The sequence below is a fragment of the Nicotiana attenuata genome, chromosome 5 (assembly GCF_001879085.1).
Source record: "Nicotiana attenuata strain UT chromosome 5, NIATTr2, whole genome shotgun sequence".
NCBI lineage: Eukaryota > Viridiplantae > Streptophyta > Magnoliopsida > Solanales > Solanaceae > Nicotiana > Nicotiana attenuata.
The window spans coordinates 28097334-28113710 of NC_031993.1; the positions used below are offsets into that span (position 1 = coordinate 28097334).

The window sequence follows — 16377 nt, forward strand, 5'->3', positions numbered from 1 at the left end:
GGAACATAACCCAAATCGAAAGAAACTCGAAAAAACACCCAAAAACACGAAGTTCAAAATATATAAGGGAATATATATACATAACATACAATATATACTACAAGAAAATATATAAGGAAATATATATACATAACATACAATATATACTACAACAAATTATATAAGGGAATATATATACATAACATACAATATATACTACAAGAAAATATATAAGGAAATATATATACATAACATACAATATATACTACAACAAATTATATAAGGGAATATATATACATAACATACAATATATAGTATACTATACTAGTATACTATACTAGTATACTATATATATTATATTTACATGAAGAAGTAGTACTATATATACTACAAAACAAGATTTTTCAAAATGAGGGCCCCACCCCCAATGACCACCAACGGTCATATTAATTGCACAAATAGCCGTTTTTTTTTTTCCAATTTACAAAACTAACCTTCTCTAACACTATAAGTACCCCCCCTCCCTCTTCTTCATTTTAATACTCAATACTCATTTCTCAATCTAAATTTCTCTCAATCTCTCAATCTCCAATTTTCAAGACTTCAAGTCTCAATCTCAATTTTCAAGTTAAATCATGCCTCGTTCGGAAAGAGTGCGCTTATTTGTTTCGCAATACTATGAAGTGCTTGAAGAAAATGAAGAAGGCCAAATATTAAAATGCAAGAACTGTGGAAGAGTCTTAAATTTTCGTTCAGGGTGTACCACGGGCATTTTAAGGAGGCATATAAAGTATTGTGTTGAGGGTATTTATCCGCAAATTCGTCTTTAAGATTTTTCAACAATTTGTGTTATTTTAAAATTATTAGACGTATTTATGCTTCATGTTGTACTTTGTTATTAATTTATTATGCAATGCAATTTAGTTTTACTATTGATTTGTTATTTTACATTTTCGTCAAACACTTTAATAATTAGATTTCTATATTATATATACTACATATATTTATATAGACATGCATAAGAGCAATTTATATATATACATACACATATGGTTTACAAGAAATTGCCTTAAATAAAAAAAATTAAAAAAAAAAGCCCGGAAATAAAAAAAAGCCCGTTAGGCCTGCTAAGCCCACGAGCCCGGCCCATTTAGCCCAGGACCATATGGGCTTAGGCCCGTCACGGGCTGGTCCTACCCGTTGAGCCCACGAAGCCCGGGACCGCGAAGCCCGGGACCGCCGCAGAGCCCGGGACCGCTAAGCCCAGGCCCGTTTAGCCGGCCCGTTTAGCCCGTTTAGGCCCGGGCCCGGCCCACCATACAGCCTTAATTTCCATTACCATTCAAACCTAAAATGGACACTATTCCTTTTTTTTTTGGGTCCACGAGGCTTCTTGCTCTGGAGACTAAAAGTGAAAAGTACTACTACGTAACAGTAAACTAAATAATGAAATAAAAAATTAAACGAACTTTCACTAGATTCACATACAGTAAAAATGATTTGTTCTATTAACTTTTATGCAGTACAAAACAGAAAATATTTTAGATTCCTTCCCTCTTTTAGTTGTGCTAGCAGCTCCAAGACACACTATAGCATTCAAAAGAGATAGTGCTATAACGTTCCCCCCAACAAAAGTAAATGTAAGTACTAGCAAGTGGGAACACAATTTTTTGCTTCCTGGAAGAAAATATCAATTAATTCAAAATTTTAATGGGGTGACCAGCTTTCACTTTGCTATTTAAGTTATATCCATTTTTTTCAAAATATTTAACTTGTAGCCAGTAATGGTAAACTTCTGGCAAAAGCGTGCTCCTCCTCCTCTTTCTTCATAGTTGCTATAAAACCAAAGTTGTAAGCAACGATCAACGCATGGATGTCGTTTACCAAGCAGTGCCTATCTTTTGCTTTTTGTAGAAACCAACAAACAAAAATGTTTATAGAAGGTTTGGACGAGTCTGCAATTAACTGAATCATATAGCTAACAAAGTTGCGATCCCTCTGGTGCTTCTTGTTTTCGTCTCATACAATTGAAATAATTCTGCAACTTTGTATATATCCACTCTTTTTACACTTAGGTTTTTGTTAATTCTGTCTCCTGAATGAATCTTGATATTTAAAATTTAGGTCAAAAATTAGACAAGCTGTGCCTCACGTATATCTGAAATTCAGAAGAAAAAAAAGTTTGAAGTTTGCTTGTGTATACAGTATAGCAAACTTTAGATAGAACTTGTAACGTCAGGCTTAGATTTCTACAACTTCAGTCGCGAATGCTTGAAATTGATCCTAAAGTAGCCAAAACTTACAAAAATTTGTAAACTCTGGCTATTGCCTTAAATCTGGATCCCAAAATCGACTAGTTGTGCACTTACCCCTCAATTAACTATGTCTAATCCAATAACTAGTTGATCGACTATATGAACCATCAACATTCATATATCCTAGTTAGATTATTATATATTATTATAATAATATTAAGATTAAGCAAGCAAGAAAACGGATGCGCGAGGCTAACGCTATAGGCTTCAAACTGGATACAACCCAAGGTCATCATTCCCTTTGATTTTCACAACCAAAAAATTATTCTGAAGATTTACAAGAAGATCAAAAAAGATCTATGAATTAGCCCATGCTTGACTAGCCAAGCAGACAAACGACCCTGCATTTTTTTATCTCTCCACCATTTTTATTTATATAAGTATTTCACATTTACGATGAAATTTTTGAAAATTGACCCACCACTTTTTATTCTGGACAAAGAAATCCTGTCTAATTCACTATCCCAATAGTTGCTGCTGCCCAAAGGTGCTTTATGAAAGTCGGTCCACAGCAGTGAAAGTACGATTGATTCCGTCGATCGAACGAAAACAACTTCTTGCTTTTTTTTTCCTCTCTGGCTTTACTACTCTGCTTGCTTAACACAAGTCTTGTTTAACCTTCACGGACCACTTCAGTACCTAGCAAGCTCTGGCTCCCCTCTTCATTCTCTACAGGGTTCCAAACCTTTCTTCAACATAGGTGACAACGAGCCAGGCAGAGATGGAAGAGATCAAACACGGGAATAACCTTTTATGTGGATCATTATTATCACTAGCACTTCTAGTGATTACATTTCGAAAAAAACAGACAACTTTTTTATAAGAGCAATGGTTTTTTAAACGAGTCATTTTTCTTGGGTGAAAATGTTTTACAAAATATTTCTTTTTTTTCTGCTAAAAATTATTACAAGTCCCAGTTGATTCAACAATTGGATTATTGGAGTTATCGGGTTATTAGTTTAGGATTTACTTTTTTAACCATAGGAATCATTTCGGGAGCGGTAGTGACTGGCGACAGATCTTTACTTAAGTTGTTTTTTGTTGCTCTCTTTTGTTTCAACGGATGTCATATCTTGCTTCTCTTTTGCCCTGTCTTTCTATCGCAGCAGTAGATTGATGTTCACTGTAGCACTATCTGACCTTGAAGGTTAAGTTAGTGTACCATGAACTCCATCCCACATATTTTGGATGCTGTGGCATCAGTTATCTAGCTACATTCTATTACCGGTTGACACCATTTTGGAAAACTTTTATTCCGGTTACTGCTTGTTAAATTCCGTTAGGTTCTTTGTCAAATACTAACTGATTTTAATCCATATTCTTTGGGGGTGTAACTTTGGTTGTTCTTTCCTTCGAGCTAAGATAGACCCTATCAAAAACTAGTTCCAGAAGCATCTTCCATTCATCTCGACCTAGACTGATCTTTGTTAGAAGAAAACCAAGGAATTCTAGCCAGTTTGATATTAAGAGAACAAGCTGATCCAACTGACTTTCATGTGAGATAGGATTTATGCTACAAACCCGAAAAGATCTGTTTTTTTAGGCAATTTGGTTAGTATATCTTACTGCATACAATTGCCTCTCACTGGTTGTATAAGGTTTGCAAAGAGGTGCATGATATTCTGAGTCAATCTATCCATTGTCTTTACGGTTTTAGGTTGAATACTCAGATTTTTTCGCATAAGATTATTGCCGAACTTTAATAAGCTTATGTGCACAACCATTTTTTTTAATTATAATACTGTTGGTTTCTTTTCACACACACTGTTCAACCTACCGAGTCACTAATTGATTTAAACATTCCTTAGCTTGTTGAGCCTACTTGAGCGGTTGTCTCTTCCTCAGCTTCACGCCACTCTTCATTCTTGTTCTCTATGAGCCCGTTTGAATTGGCTTATTTTAAGTGTGTTTAAACACTTTTAAGTCATTTTGTAATGTTTGGATAAATTAAAAAAGTGATTTGAAGCACTTGTTTTTAAGCTAAAATAACAAAAACAAGACAAAAGCCAAGAACTAAAATTCCTAACTTATGGCTTAAAATCTACTTTGACTTAAAAGTCACTTAAATAAGCCCATCCAAACGGGCTCTATATCTCAAGTCCATTCTTCAGCCTTCTAAAAAAAAGAGCAAAAAAGAGCAAAAAGGAAAAGAAAAGAAAGTGCCTAAAAAAATTCCACGTGTAAAGCCTACAATCAAGTAACACGTGTGAAAGGGTGTTAGAGCAAACATTCGTCCCTCATCTGTTAGGTAAAATATACCAAAAGGGTTTATAATGTCTTGAGCCACTTGATCCACTGTCTTAAGCTTTTGAGTTAGACACTCTAGATATCTTCACAGTATGATCACCACCAGTCATGCACTAAAAGTATCAAATAAAATGAAATAGTCACCAAGACCACCAGCATCAAATAGGCCGAAGTCCCAAGATTCTTAATAAGTTTCCTCAAGTGTAACGCATTTCTTCTAATACAAGCTGAAGTGATAATTTCCAGTCAAAGGGACATTAGTCCAAGACTACAGACCACAAGCACTTTAGGGGGGAAAAGAAGCTTTAAAAATAGTACCAGACGCGACAGCACACTACAACTCTTTCAGTTCCTGCTCAAATTGAAGCAATTTTTCCCGAAGAGGTTGCAGAAATTGTTTCATATCCTGTTTTATCCGCTGCTTGTCTTGTTGTTCAAGATCCTTGACTTCACTAAGCTTCACTTCAATCTACAAACAAAGAATAAAGGTTGGTCACAACTTGCTTCCTTTTAAATACATTAGAGCATCTTTCTTTCTCTTTCTTTTGCCCTGAAGTGTTGTTTGGGAACTGCATAGAGCCAAACGTTCCGGAATTTCCAGAGTTGCAAGAAAGCACAATAAGATAATATTGTGTTTCTTTAAATGCAGGAAACATGTACAATACTTATCTTTTACCTTTACTGCATTAAGAAGCATATAGCTATTCGCTTTTCTATTTAGAGAAGACTAAAGTTCGTACAATTCCTGACTACAACTATATACGGCAGATAAAATTGGTCTGAAACAATGAAGGGCAGTGACAGCTTTTCGTTTATCAACAAAACCATTCTCATACGACCATGTACATCAGTTTCCAACTTGCTCTTAATTTCTTTTATGAAAGTATGAACACATATCTAGCAAGTACCTGCAGATCATCTAGCTCACCAAATGAGAACTCCAGTATATCTATATGGCCTTTGACCACCTTCTTCTCAGCTCCGACAAGCCATTCCCCTAATTACAGTATAACATCATTTGCTCATTATATGAAAACAGAAGAACACCGGAGCGGATCAGAAAGTTAAAACGGATAGACTTCAAGAAACAGATTTCAAAGAGAAAAATATACCCTTGACTTTGACAGTCAGCTCATATGTGTAGCCAACACGCTTTTTATTTCGTACAGTCACCAAGAATGCCTGTTGTGTCATCCAAACATTATGAGCAAGGAAATAGAAATCACAACGCTCAAGACTGCAGAATATACCACATATGTCATATATAAGAGTGGAAGTGGTTGGTTACAAGTGTATGGCAATATCATATCATCTTGGCTTATGTTCGTATACGAGTTTATTTGTAAATACTCTGATAAATCAAACAGATGCGAAGAGAGGAAACTGTTGAACACAACCAATTCTTGATTCCTAAACACTTTGGGCACATAAACTCTATATAAGATCCCCTCCCCGTACTTTTCACCTTCTCCATATCATTGTCTCTGGAAAATGAAAAAGAGAAAAGAGAAGATGAAAGTAAAAGAGAGGTAATGCTAAAAAAAATTCTTATGTTGTTTTCCAAATATCAACCTCAAATAGCAAATTACTTTAGGCATAAAAGACCAAAGCACTCACATCACCAGAACATCGTGTTACTTCGGCTACTTCTGCTCTACCCCCAGAATACTCCAGTGATCCCACAGATACGAGCAGCTCCTGCCATTCAAAAGAATCAGGCAACATAGATGTATACATACCTACATATCATATACACACGCACACACACATATATGGTTCAAACTTTCGATTTCAGCAGTAAGTTCTTATCATAATAAAAGTTGAAAGTTTTCAGAATATTTTTCAACATCAAAAAAATGAATTGTAAAATTTTCTAACGTAAAACAATCATAAAAGTAACTAATACAAGCAATAATAAGAAAATATGATAAGACATACAAAGAAGGCACACCATAGATTCATAACATGCGACAAAAAAGTTCCCTATATGAATCTAAGTTGCTCCGACACGGCAGTTTAGGTATTGCACCCGCATCGACACGACACTAGTGTGGGTGTCGACGCTAGTGTAGGTGTGGATAAAGGGATCCACACTAGATCTGGTCAAACAATTTTTGGTACTTTGACCACGACGGACGAAAAATTTTGAGACGAGATACAATTTGATTCCCAAAATCAGAACCAAAACTAGGGTACATTTGAAGAAAATAGCATACTTTATCTAGAAAATCAATCATTTACTTATCTACAACTTGAGAATAAAAAAGAAATCAACACTTTACAAGCTATACGTAAATATTCCAAAAAATTTCTCATAATTTAGAGATTTTTTTATTTTTTGAATTATTTTTAGCCAGATCCCGGCACCCGTATCCGTACCAGGATCTGTATCCTCGAATCTTAGAATTTACATCTCGAAGGATCAGACCTTTAGATCTCCCGTGTCGGACACCCGCACCCGTGTCCGAACAGCTTAGATATGAATTAAAAGCATCAGAAGGACTATGAATTATATTAGAATCTTTAAGCATTACGAGCTTATGATACTATGTTGAATTAAATGAAAAGCAATATGATTCATTCATATTTTGATGAAATTGCAAATAATTACCTTTTCAATGTTTCACTTGTTGTATATAGTATTATAGTCTAAGATTTTTTTCTACACTTTTCCACCAAACATCCAAAGACAAGTTTATTTCTACTTTCATAAGAAAGGCTAGAAACTTGTGATAGCTGTAAGGAGAAAGTATTTGAGAACAACCAGTCAGATATCTTTAAAAGTGTTACAGTTCTAATGTTCCACAGAACATCCAAAAGTATCGCAATAGTTTCCTTAGAAAGGTTAGGGGCTTGCATAATTACAAGGAGAGATACACTCTCTCTCCCTTTCCCAATTTATGTATCGTACTTTTCTTTTTAGTCTATTCCAAAAAGAGTGTCAAACTTCCTTGTTTAATAATAGTTTAATTTAAACTTTCTATTTTACCCTAAATGAAATGATTTAGGGCCACACTAATATCTATGGTTTATTTTACAACACAAGTTTCAAAAGTCTTCCTTTCTTTATCAAACTTTGTGCCCAATCAACGCCCACATGAATTGGGACAGAGTGAGTAGTACTTTGCGAACTATTAGATCTCAATTTGTCATGTTAAAAGTAGAAAAATCATTTCAACATAAATATTGGAAACTTCAAATAATTTGTAGAGTGTAAATGAACATGAATATATTAGTATATAGATTTATGACGGGCAATATGGAAGCCATGAAATCAAGCATCATGACATCATACATGACCATTCACCGTGCAATTTCAGTGAACAAGTCAAACAACTGTGAAGAAGCATTAAAAAAATATGCATAAACAGTTTGATGGTGGATGGAACTTATATTCACAGAGCCGATTTTTCTGTTGCAAAGAAAACAAAATAAATTAGGGGGTGCAACCGGAACCAAGACTAAGCGCTACTAACTTGATAACATAAACAGAGCATCCTAAGATTCCCACTGCATAATTACACATTTAAAGGAAAGGAACAGAAGGCCAATGCAAAAGTAATCTAACTTGTAGGACAACAACAACAAACCCAGTAATTTCCGACAAGTGAGGTCTGGGGAAAGTAAGATGTATGCAGCCTTACCCCTACCCTGGAAGGGCAGAGAGGTTGTTTCTGATAGACCCTCAGCCGGAGAAAGGATGAAAAAGAGTAATGGCAACAAGTAGGAACTAACTAGTAGAAAATATACGTAAATATATATATATATATATATATATATATATGGTTTCCCAACCTACAAAATGGTTCGAGTAGGTTAGCATTGTTCCCATCTTTTAGTTCACAACTCCATCACATTCACTAATTACATGATGTCTATAGGTACTAGTCTTTCTTATTTGCGCCGAATAATGTCGTCCATATTATTTGATATTATTAATGGCCTTCAAGAGTAACTCAATCCTAGTGCTACATGGTTTAGCATTGGACTCCATGTCCAGTTTAGACTTTCAGATTTTGGCAACAACAAGGAGGGACTTGGAACATGAAACTTATTTTTGAGCATTCTGGCACAAGGAACCAATCAGATCATCTAAGCCCATTTTTCGCTGCCTATAATAAAGATAATTTACTCAAAATTTATTACTGTTCTACCGAGTTTGGTGGAACATTTATTTAAGAAGCACCAACCAGATATTCCAAAGAGACAATTCCACTAGATCACAGAGCTCATTAGTCGTGAAAGCAGAGTTGTAAGTCATAGGAAGAGGCAATTCAATGAAAAGTTTTTAAAACAGGATCACTCCAAAACATGATGAAGGGAAGAGTACTGAAGCTCATACCTTGATTCTATCATTTGCCCATTTATTTAGATTTTTCTCCTCCCATGTTCCAGCCTGCAAAAGAAAAGTAACAATTATCATGAGAACACACAATACAACTGAATCAATCAGAAGAAACGAACACTGAAAAACCATATGTCATGAATGGTTTCCCTTCAGTATTGTTGGTTTTCCTGGTACTAATTCATCTGTTTACCTTCCTTTTATATGAAAAGATTCTATTTATTTATTTATTTATTTTTCTTTATTATTATTATTATTGTTGTTTTCTTTTTGGGGAGGGGAAAGGGATAAATCGGAATGAAATAGTGGCAGATAACATCTAAAATCCCCAGCTAACAGCTTTCCTCAATGTCTCTGCTATACTTTCTTTTAATCTCAGTTGTTAAAAGTAGCCTAGCCCCTTAGTCTCATCACCTCAGCATGGTAATAAGCCGACAGCCTGCTTTATATTTTGACAAAGAAACAAAAATAAAGCAGGCTGCCAGCCTGCTTCATTTTTCTTGGAGTTAACACAATTAACCACTGGGTGCTTTTTGGGTTGATAGAACCAGCCATTTTTTTCTTTTTGATAACCGAGGAATCCCCGAGAACCAGTGGCACACAGTTTGAACTCGGTGAACAATGGGTCAGTCCTACCACCCTTCTCCACTTAAATACCAGATTATTGTTTGTGTGACGGTTCAAACTCGTGACATGCGCCTAACCCACACATCACTCGCCGCACTCTTACCACTAGACCAAAGCCCTGGGGCAAAAGAACCAGCCAGCTTCTGGTACAATTAGTGCTCAAATACGCTAATTATCCATTGTTGTGACTGGCTGCATCACAGACAGAGTTCAATATAGAAGGTACTGTTCAAAACATTCAGAATGTGCAGAATATACCACATATTGTTATGATTAGGGATGTGGCATGTGCAGGAACTAATGTAGGTTCCTTTCCTGTGAATCCCAATGACATTATTATTCACTGAGCTTGAAACTATTTCGCTACCTCTAGTCAAATACACATTAAGACATTTCTGCAAACTAAAAAATATAGATTCCATTTTGCACTGCCTCTATTCCAAATTAAATTTCATCATTTACTTTTAGGTTCACTTCACAAGCCAAAAAATTCAAACTAAGTCCAATTTGCCATTTTGTGTCATCCTCCATACACACTTGACTACATACAGTAGACAGCATCATTAAATCTTTACACAATTGCATGAACCCCAGGTACCTAAAGAAGTCTTATTAAATTACACGCCAGAATTTACTTTTGTCAACAAAGCTATGAGCTTTTGGTAAGCAACTGTAAAACCACTGAAAAGCACAGACTATATCAGAACTTAGAGCAATACTTTTTACATTTACTTGCTATAACTTAGCAAAGACCAGAAGTATTACATACTTGAGACATTTGCTAATATTGCATATTCACATAGATATAACATCAGATTCCAGCATGATCCTATATGGAGGCTCATCCACGATTTTAAGCAAGTGGATCTGAATGTCTTTTGCGACAACAGGTGCAGAGCAAAAATAAGTGTATCTTTAAAACTATTTCGACCAATATAGAGTTCAAGCATGTAAAAAGAGAGAAATCTTCTTATTGACTTGATAACTAGCAATGTACAAGCAGGGCTCAGAACAAAACAAGTATCTAGGAGAATACAATGCCATACCCTAATGAATATTATGAAATTCTCTAATATTCACTTACTCAAATATAATGAAGCTAAACATGTTTTGAACATTTAACTACATTAACATTCTTGATTTCAAGAGAGCAAAAAGGCCGTGACAAAATTACATCCACCCCTTATCCTAAACTGGTCAAAATCAAATAAGAATATGATCTTCCTACTCGACCATTACCACAATCTACATCCGTCCCTGATCCAACACCACTATAAAACAAAACAAAAAGATAATCTTTCCACAAAAATAAAGAGAGACGACGTGGGTCATACCCGATTCCAGGCGGACCCAAGGTGAGTTTGCGGGTTATTGGCTTGATTGTTGAGGTCCTGAGAAGTGAGCTTCTTAGGAAGAGGTAAAGGTGCAGCATCTTGAGTCGCTTCCCTCACCCAATAAGTATAAGACGCTGTAGCTTCATTCTGTTTCTCTGCTGCTGCACCTCCCTCCATTCCCTTCAACAAAGTTACTCGCCGCCGGTTAAAACAATGAAGGATCTAAAAATTGCAAAAGGGAATGGAATTAGATGCAGTGAAGGGAAAAGTCAGAGAGAGAGACAATGGGTCAAAGGTACTATTTAATGATGTTTTCCGATTTAAATAGTAATGATGTTTTAGGGTATCTGTTTGCTGATTCGGGAAGGTTCCAGGAGGATGAAGAGAGGAGAGGTTAGGGGTATACGGACGATAGCGGCGGCGCTTATGACTTATGAGCCTCCAACGTCCAAAGTTCCAGGAGTTAGGATCGACCTATGCTGTAATTTCTTCAATTAATTTTAGTTTCAGAGTTCAATAAAAATTGTACACCATTTCATTGTGTTAAAACAAACTACTGATACTGCAATTAATTCAATTTATTCATTTACTATAAGGATTTAAACATATATATTATAATTGCACATATTTTTTATATTTATTATAAATTTTAATATATGATAGCAAATTAGTTATTCTCTTTGTTTCAGTTTATGTGGACTTTTCTAGATTAGGATGGTCAAAAGTCCGAGTGAATTATAACATAGATTTTTAAATATTTTGAGATAAAATTTATATTTAGAAACTATATAAAAATTAATATAAGTTACAATAGTTAAAATTTTAAATATTTAAAAAAATATTGACAAAAGTGTGGTAAAAACTTACAATATTTGATTTTTCGAAAAATAATAGGTTCATAAAAATTAAAAGGAAGAGCAACGTATATATATATATATATATATATATATATATATATATATAGCTTTAAATTATATATATTAAATAAACAAGACGTGACAATTAGAACTGACTGCGAAGCTATAGTTACGTTTCACCAAAAGATAAATGCAAAGAATAGTAGTAGAAGAAGATGGTTAAATTTTATTGATACTATATCAATATATAAATTGGTTTTTGAACATATTAAAGGAAAAGATAATAATCTAGCAGATCAGTAAAGTAGGCTTAAAATTACTGTCAATTAATAAAAATATTTCACATGTACAGCATGAGACCAACAGTAACCAAGACTGAAGACAAGGGAAAGGGCATTCAAGCCTCACCCTCAGACAAATACTTGCAGACAGTATTAGGTAATCTTCATTTTAAGCCACAGTCTTTTGTAGAACAAACTAATATGGAAAAGATAAGTTTTGGAAAACATAATTTAATATTCTTTCCACCGTCAAACATATCATTCAGAGTTTTTCTAGAATGTGTCATAGATAGACCTCAAAGATGTTTAATTGATAATTTATGGGTAGCATATAATAAAAAAATACTAAATATTTTATAGCGGCTCTTAATGCTTTAGGATAGTATTTTACAGACAAAAACTAAGAAAAAAGATTTAAATACTATGTAGTTATACATGGTAAGACAAATGGTATTTTTCAGACATGGTTAGAAGTACTAGACTCTATTAAAGATTTAGAAAAACCGCTTTTCAAAGGTTTTAATGACTTCACTGAAGCATTAGACTATGCAAGAGGAATACTAGGACCAAACTACTATATCTCCCCAGCACTCAGACAAAACCCAGAAAAATCCCCCAATATAACATCAAAAAAGACAACGATAAGATAATATTCTGTGATCATTGCTCATCAATGACCGAAGCCTTCAAACGAATAAACCAGAAGAATGAGATCCTGGCACACGAAAAAACAAAACTTATGGAGCAAGTGAAGGTACTAGAACAGAGAGTACATGCATTAAATTTTGAATTGGCACAATCCCAGACTCAAGTTATTTCTCAACAAGACACGGATATGAGTAGTCCAAAACAGAGTTCTCCATATCAAGAAAAAATGGATGAGAAGGGTGTGCATTCCCCAATGAATGCAGCAAAATCTACTGTATCGGATAATGATACAGCTAGTCCGGTTCAAACGGTGACCGGTAAAGACACATCAAATCCGTTTATGGCTGTCACTTTGCCAAATAGTGAAGATGAACGTTCATCAAGACGTAGGCTACCTAGAACATTAACACATGGAGAAGCACTAAAAAGGAAGGGTATAATTTCTAAAAAGAAAAAAAATGAGAAAATAGAAGACATAATTAAACAGACATTAGAAAATTTCTTTCAAGAAAAAGAAAAACAATACAAACATATGATTAAAAATTTCAGTCTTAATCCAAGTTCAGAAAGGTCTCAAAGCTCAGGAGAAGAGGATAATTACGAAGATGAAAACCACCTAAATTATCAAGATGCTCAAGATCCATACGAAGATGATTCAGGAATGAGTTTTGATTCAATAGCTCTACATAACTTAGACACGTAAAAAGAAGCAATGCCTTAGAGAAACAAAGACAAGAAAAACCAAGAGCAATAATGTGGGAGACAATTGAAAAAGAAGAAGTGACATAAAGAAAAGAAGACATGACATAAAGAAAAGAAGATGTGATAAAAAGAAAAGCTACAAGACAAGTTGAATTTTTGAATGGAAGAAATAGTTACAAGCACTAAGGGAATCTCTGCTCAAGCCATGTGAAGATGGGGCCCAATGAAGTACCCAACAAGGCTAGACAAAAAAGATTTGTGGAAATGTTTGAAGTTCATTTTCAAATCCGCTTAAAAAACTTAGCTATAAAAGGGGAAGAAAGAAGAAGAGAAAGATTATATATATATATATATATATATATATATATATATATATATATATATATTATTTATTAAAAAAATATTATAATGAGCTAATAAATGTATGATTGTGTAGATATTCCTTAACGTAAATGGTGGAACCTTACCTTATTGTGAACTTTCTTGGTCGGGAACCTTCTTACTGGAGTAGTTGTTTTGCCTTGGACTTTCAACTGCTCCGTTAGAGTCCGAGTCAAGTGTAATGTCATCCCGAGAGTGGTCATTTTGGACTTTCTAGTTCCCCCCTTCAATGTTTTTACTTTTGCAGTGATGTCCTTTTCACTTTTTAGACCTTCTTTTTAGTAGTATACTAGTATCTGCATCAACGACCAATTGGGAAGGTTTGTAAACATGAAAAATTTTGTTGGACAGTTTAAATTAGGACTACATCCTAAATTAGAACGCATTAATTCTAGTTAAAATATTAGTTTTAGGTTAATATATTTTAAATAAAAATTAAATAGGTCAATTCAAATCCAATTACATTTTAAGGTCAACAACTAAGTTGGACATGATCTCAAATTCTCAATTAGGGATATTCAAATCGGATTAAGATCTCATCCAGTAAATTTTTGTCTAGTTTTTCTCGATAGGATCTTAGATGGTTGCCGCGTTTACAATAGGGACATTAATGGTGGTGATTTATTTTACCTCACTCAAGAACTAACTATACTATAAGACCTGAGTTAATTAAATATATCCCTGTCATTATTATTTAAGCCTAGCCCCAACTTCTTCCATTCATTCCACAAGAAAGAGTATTGCATATTAATCCGCCAAAAAACTATTATATTCTTGCAAGGTTGCGAAAAATAAAATGAGAGATCTAATACCTCTCTTTTCTGAACTTAGGAAACGAACCTATAAACTGTAAATAATATCTTTCTACATATAATATGAATTCACAAGTTCAAGTGGCGAATCAAAATTCTACAACTAATTTCATTAATGATGAGCATCTGTTGTTTATAGTCTACTGTTATCTGTTGTCGGAAAAATTACTCCAGCCCCGACAAGTCATAGTATTCAGACGGAGGCAAAAAGTAGAGGAAACGGTGGGTGATCACGCCCAACTATGCCTCCTAAGAGGTCTAGCAATCGCCGTAAATATTATCCGGTTTACAAGTCCAGAGTCGAATCCCACAGGGAATTAAACTACTAATTACAACCTCTAGTTTCATACGAATTCAAGTAATCAACCTTTAGAAATATTAAATAATAATTTAAATGTTTACTAACTAAGAGCAAAGTAATTAAAATGCAGTAATTTATAACTAACAGAGCAAACGTTGTGGACAAGATTAGGAAAAGTCTAGGGTTATGAATTCCCCTATCGTCGGAATCTTCCCCGCTATATTTTCTTCAAATTCACCTAAGTATTCTCTACCGATCGTGAGTACTTTGGGTGTCGTAACTCTCTCTCGAGCAACTACTACAATTTACTAGACGTATTCTCTCGAACTACGCTAGCTGGCACTAATTCACTACTCACTACGATCGCACCAAGGTTTCATTATCTCTAATCCTGCCTTTAAACTCTCCGTATTGATCACTCAAATACGTTAGGAGTGGTGTTGTTCAACAACTATATAAATGTGTACTCTCTCTCTCTCGAGCAATATACACACTAAATAGGCATAGTTAATTAAGAGCTCTTCAATCAACAACAACAAAAATATAATTGAACAAGTAGAGAAAAATCAAAGGCAAATCTATATGAAATGTAGTAGAAAATCATCCTCCAATAGGTTCCATCAAACCCTAGATTAGAAAGTTTAGCTACTCATTGTCGCGCCCCATTTTTCCTCGCGGAGCCCGGGTTTCGACATTCATGGGGGAACAACTCATTTCCTTTTGGGAATTGGGTATTTGAATTTGAAGAGTTGCCACCTAACGGATCAAGGTGCGTTAGGGCACCTAGAGCAATTAACTCATATAACTAGTTTGCATTACCATAGATTAGGGTAAGGGCTCGAAATAACCTTGAGGGGAAGGTGTTAGGCACTCCTCGCGGTCCACAACGGTGGGTCCCGGCCGAACTCAATTATGTGAATTAGTCATTTAACAGATAGGCAGTCTAAACACCCATTTGCAAGTAAAGGAAGTTTGACATATGTAAATAAAGGAAGTTTAACAGATAGGTAGTCTATACACACATATGTAAATAAGGTGAGGAAAGTCCTAGGTTTGTTGGCCTACAGGATCACATCTGTACAATACCCGGTAAGCCTTCCTCAAATAGAGAGGTTACACGTGGCATTAGCGCACAGGTCATCATATCCTCTACTACCCAGTTACCCTCCCCTTAGCGGTTATATAAGCGGTTTTAATTAACGAACTCTAAGTGTGCTTTACCCGTCCCTTCCTTGTGGCCCTGGAGGTGTTTAGGACCTCTAATCTTAGGCAGTTCTAGACCCTCCTAATGTGTTTAAAAGGGAAAATTTAAGCGACAACAAAGAACATATAGGACTGTCAAATAAGAAAACAATTAAGGGTGCTCATGTTTACCTCCACACATAAACAGATAATTAGCACGTCTCAAACAGCAGATTTCAGAGAATTTAAGAAAGGTCCTAGAACAGGATATCTAGGTGAGCATGACAAACAGAGAATATGCAGCATTATTTTAGAGCGAAGTAGCATAAACCTAATCAGTTTGCCTACTGATTTTAGCACCTGTTG

General features: G+C 35.0%; 1 protein-coding gene across 1 annotated transcript; it reads right to left on the minus strand.

Moving 5' to 3' along the window:
• LOC109225566 lies at positions 4651–11322 on the minus strand. Its single transcript, XM_019390275.1, has 6 exons — positions 10848–11322; positions 8884–8937; positions 6159–6239; positions 5654–5723; positions 5450–5538; positions 4651–5010 (listed from the first exon to the last, which is right to left on the minus strand). Exons 1-6 carry the CDS (start codon positions 11022–11024, stop codon positions 4876–4878), a joined length of 606 nt encoding a protein of 201 aa, XP_019245820.1. The 5' UTR covers positions 11025–11322; the 3' UTR covers positions 4651–4875.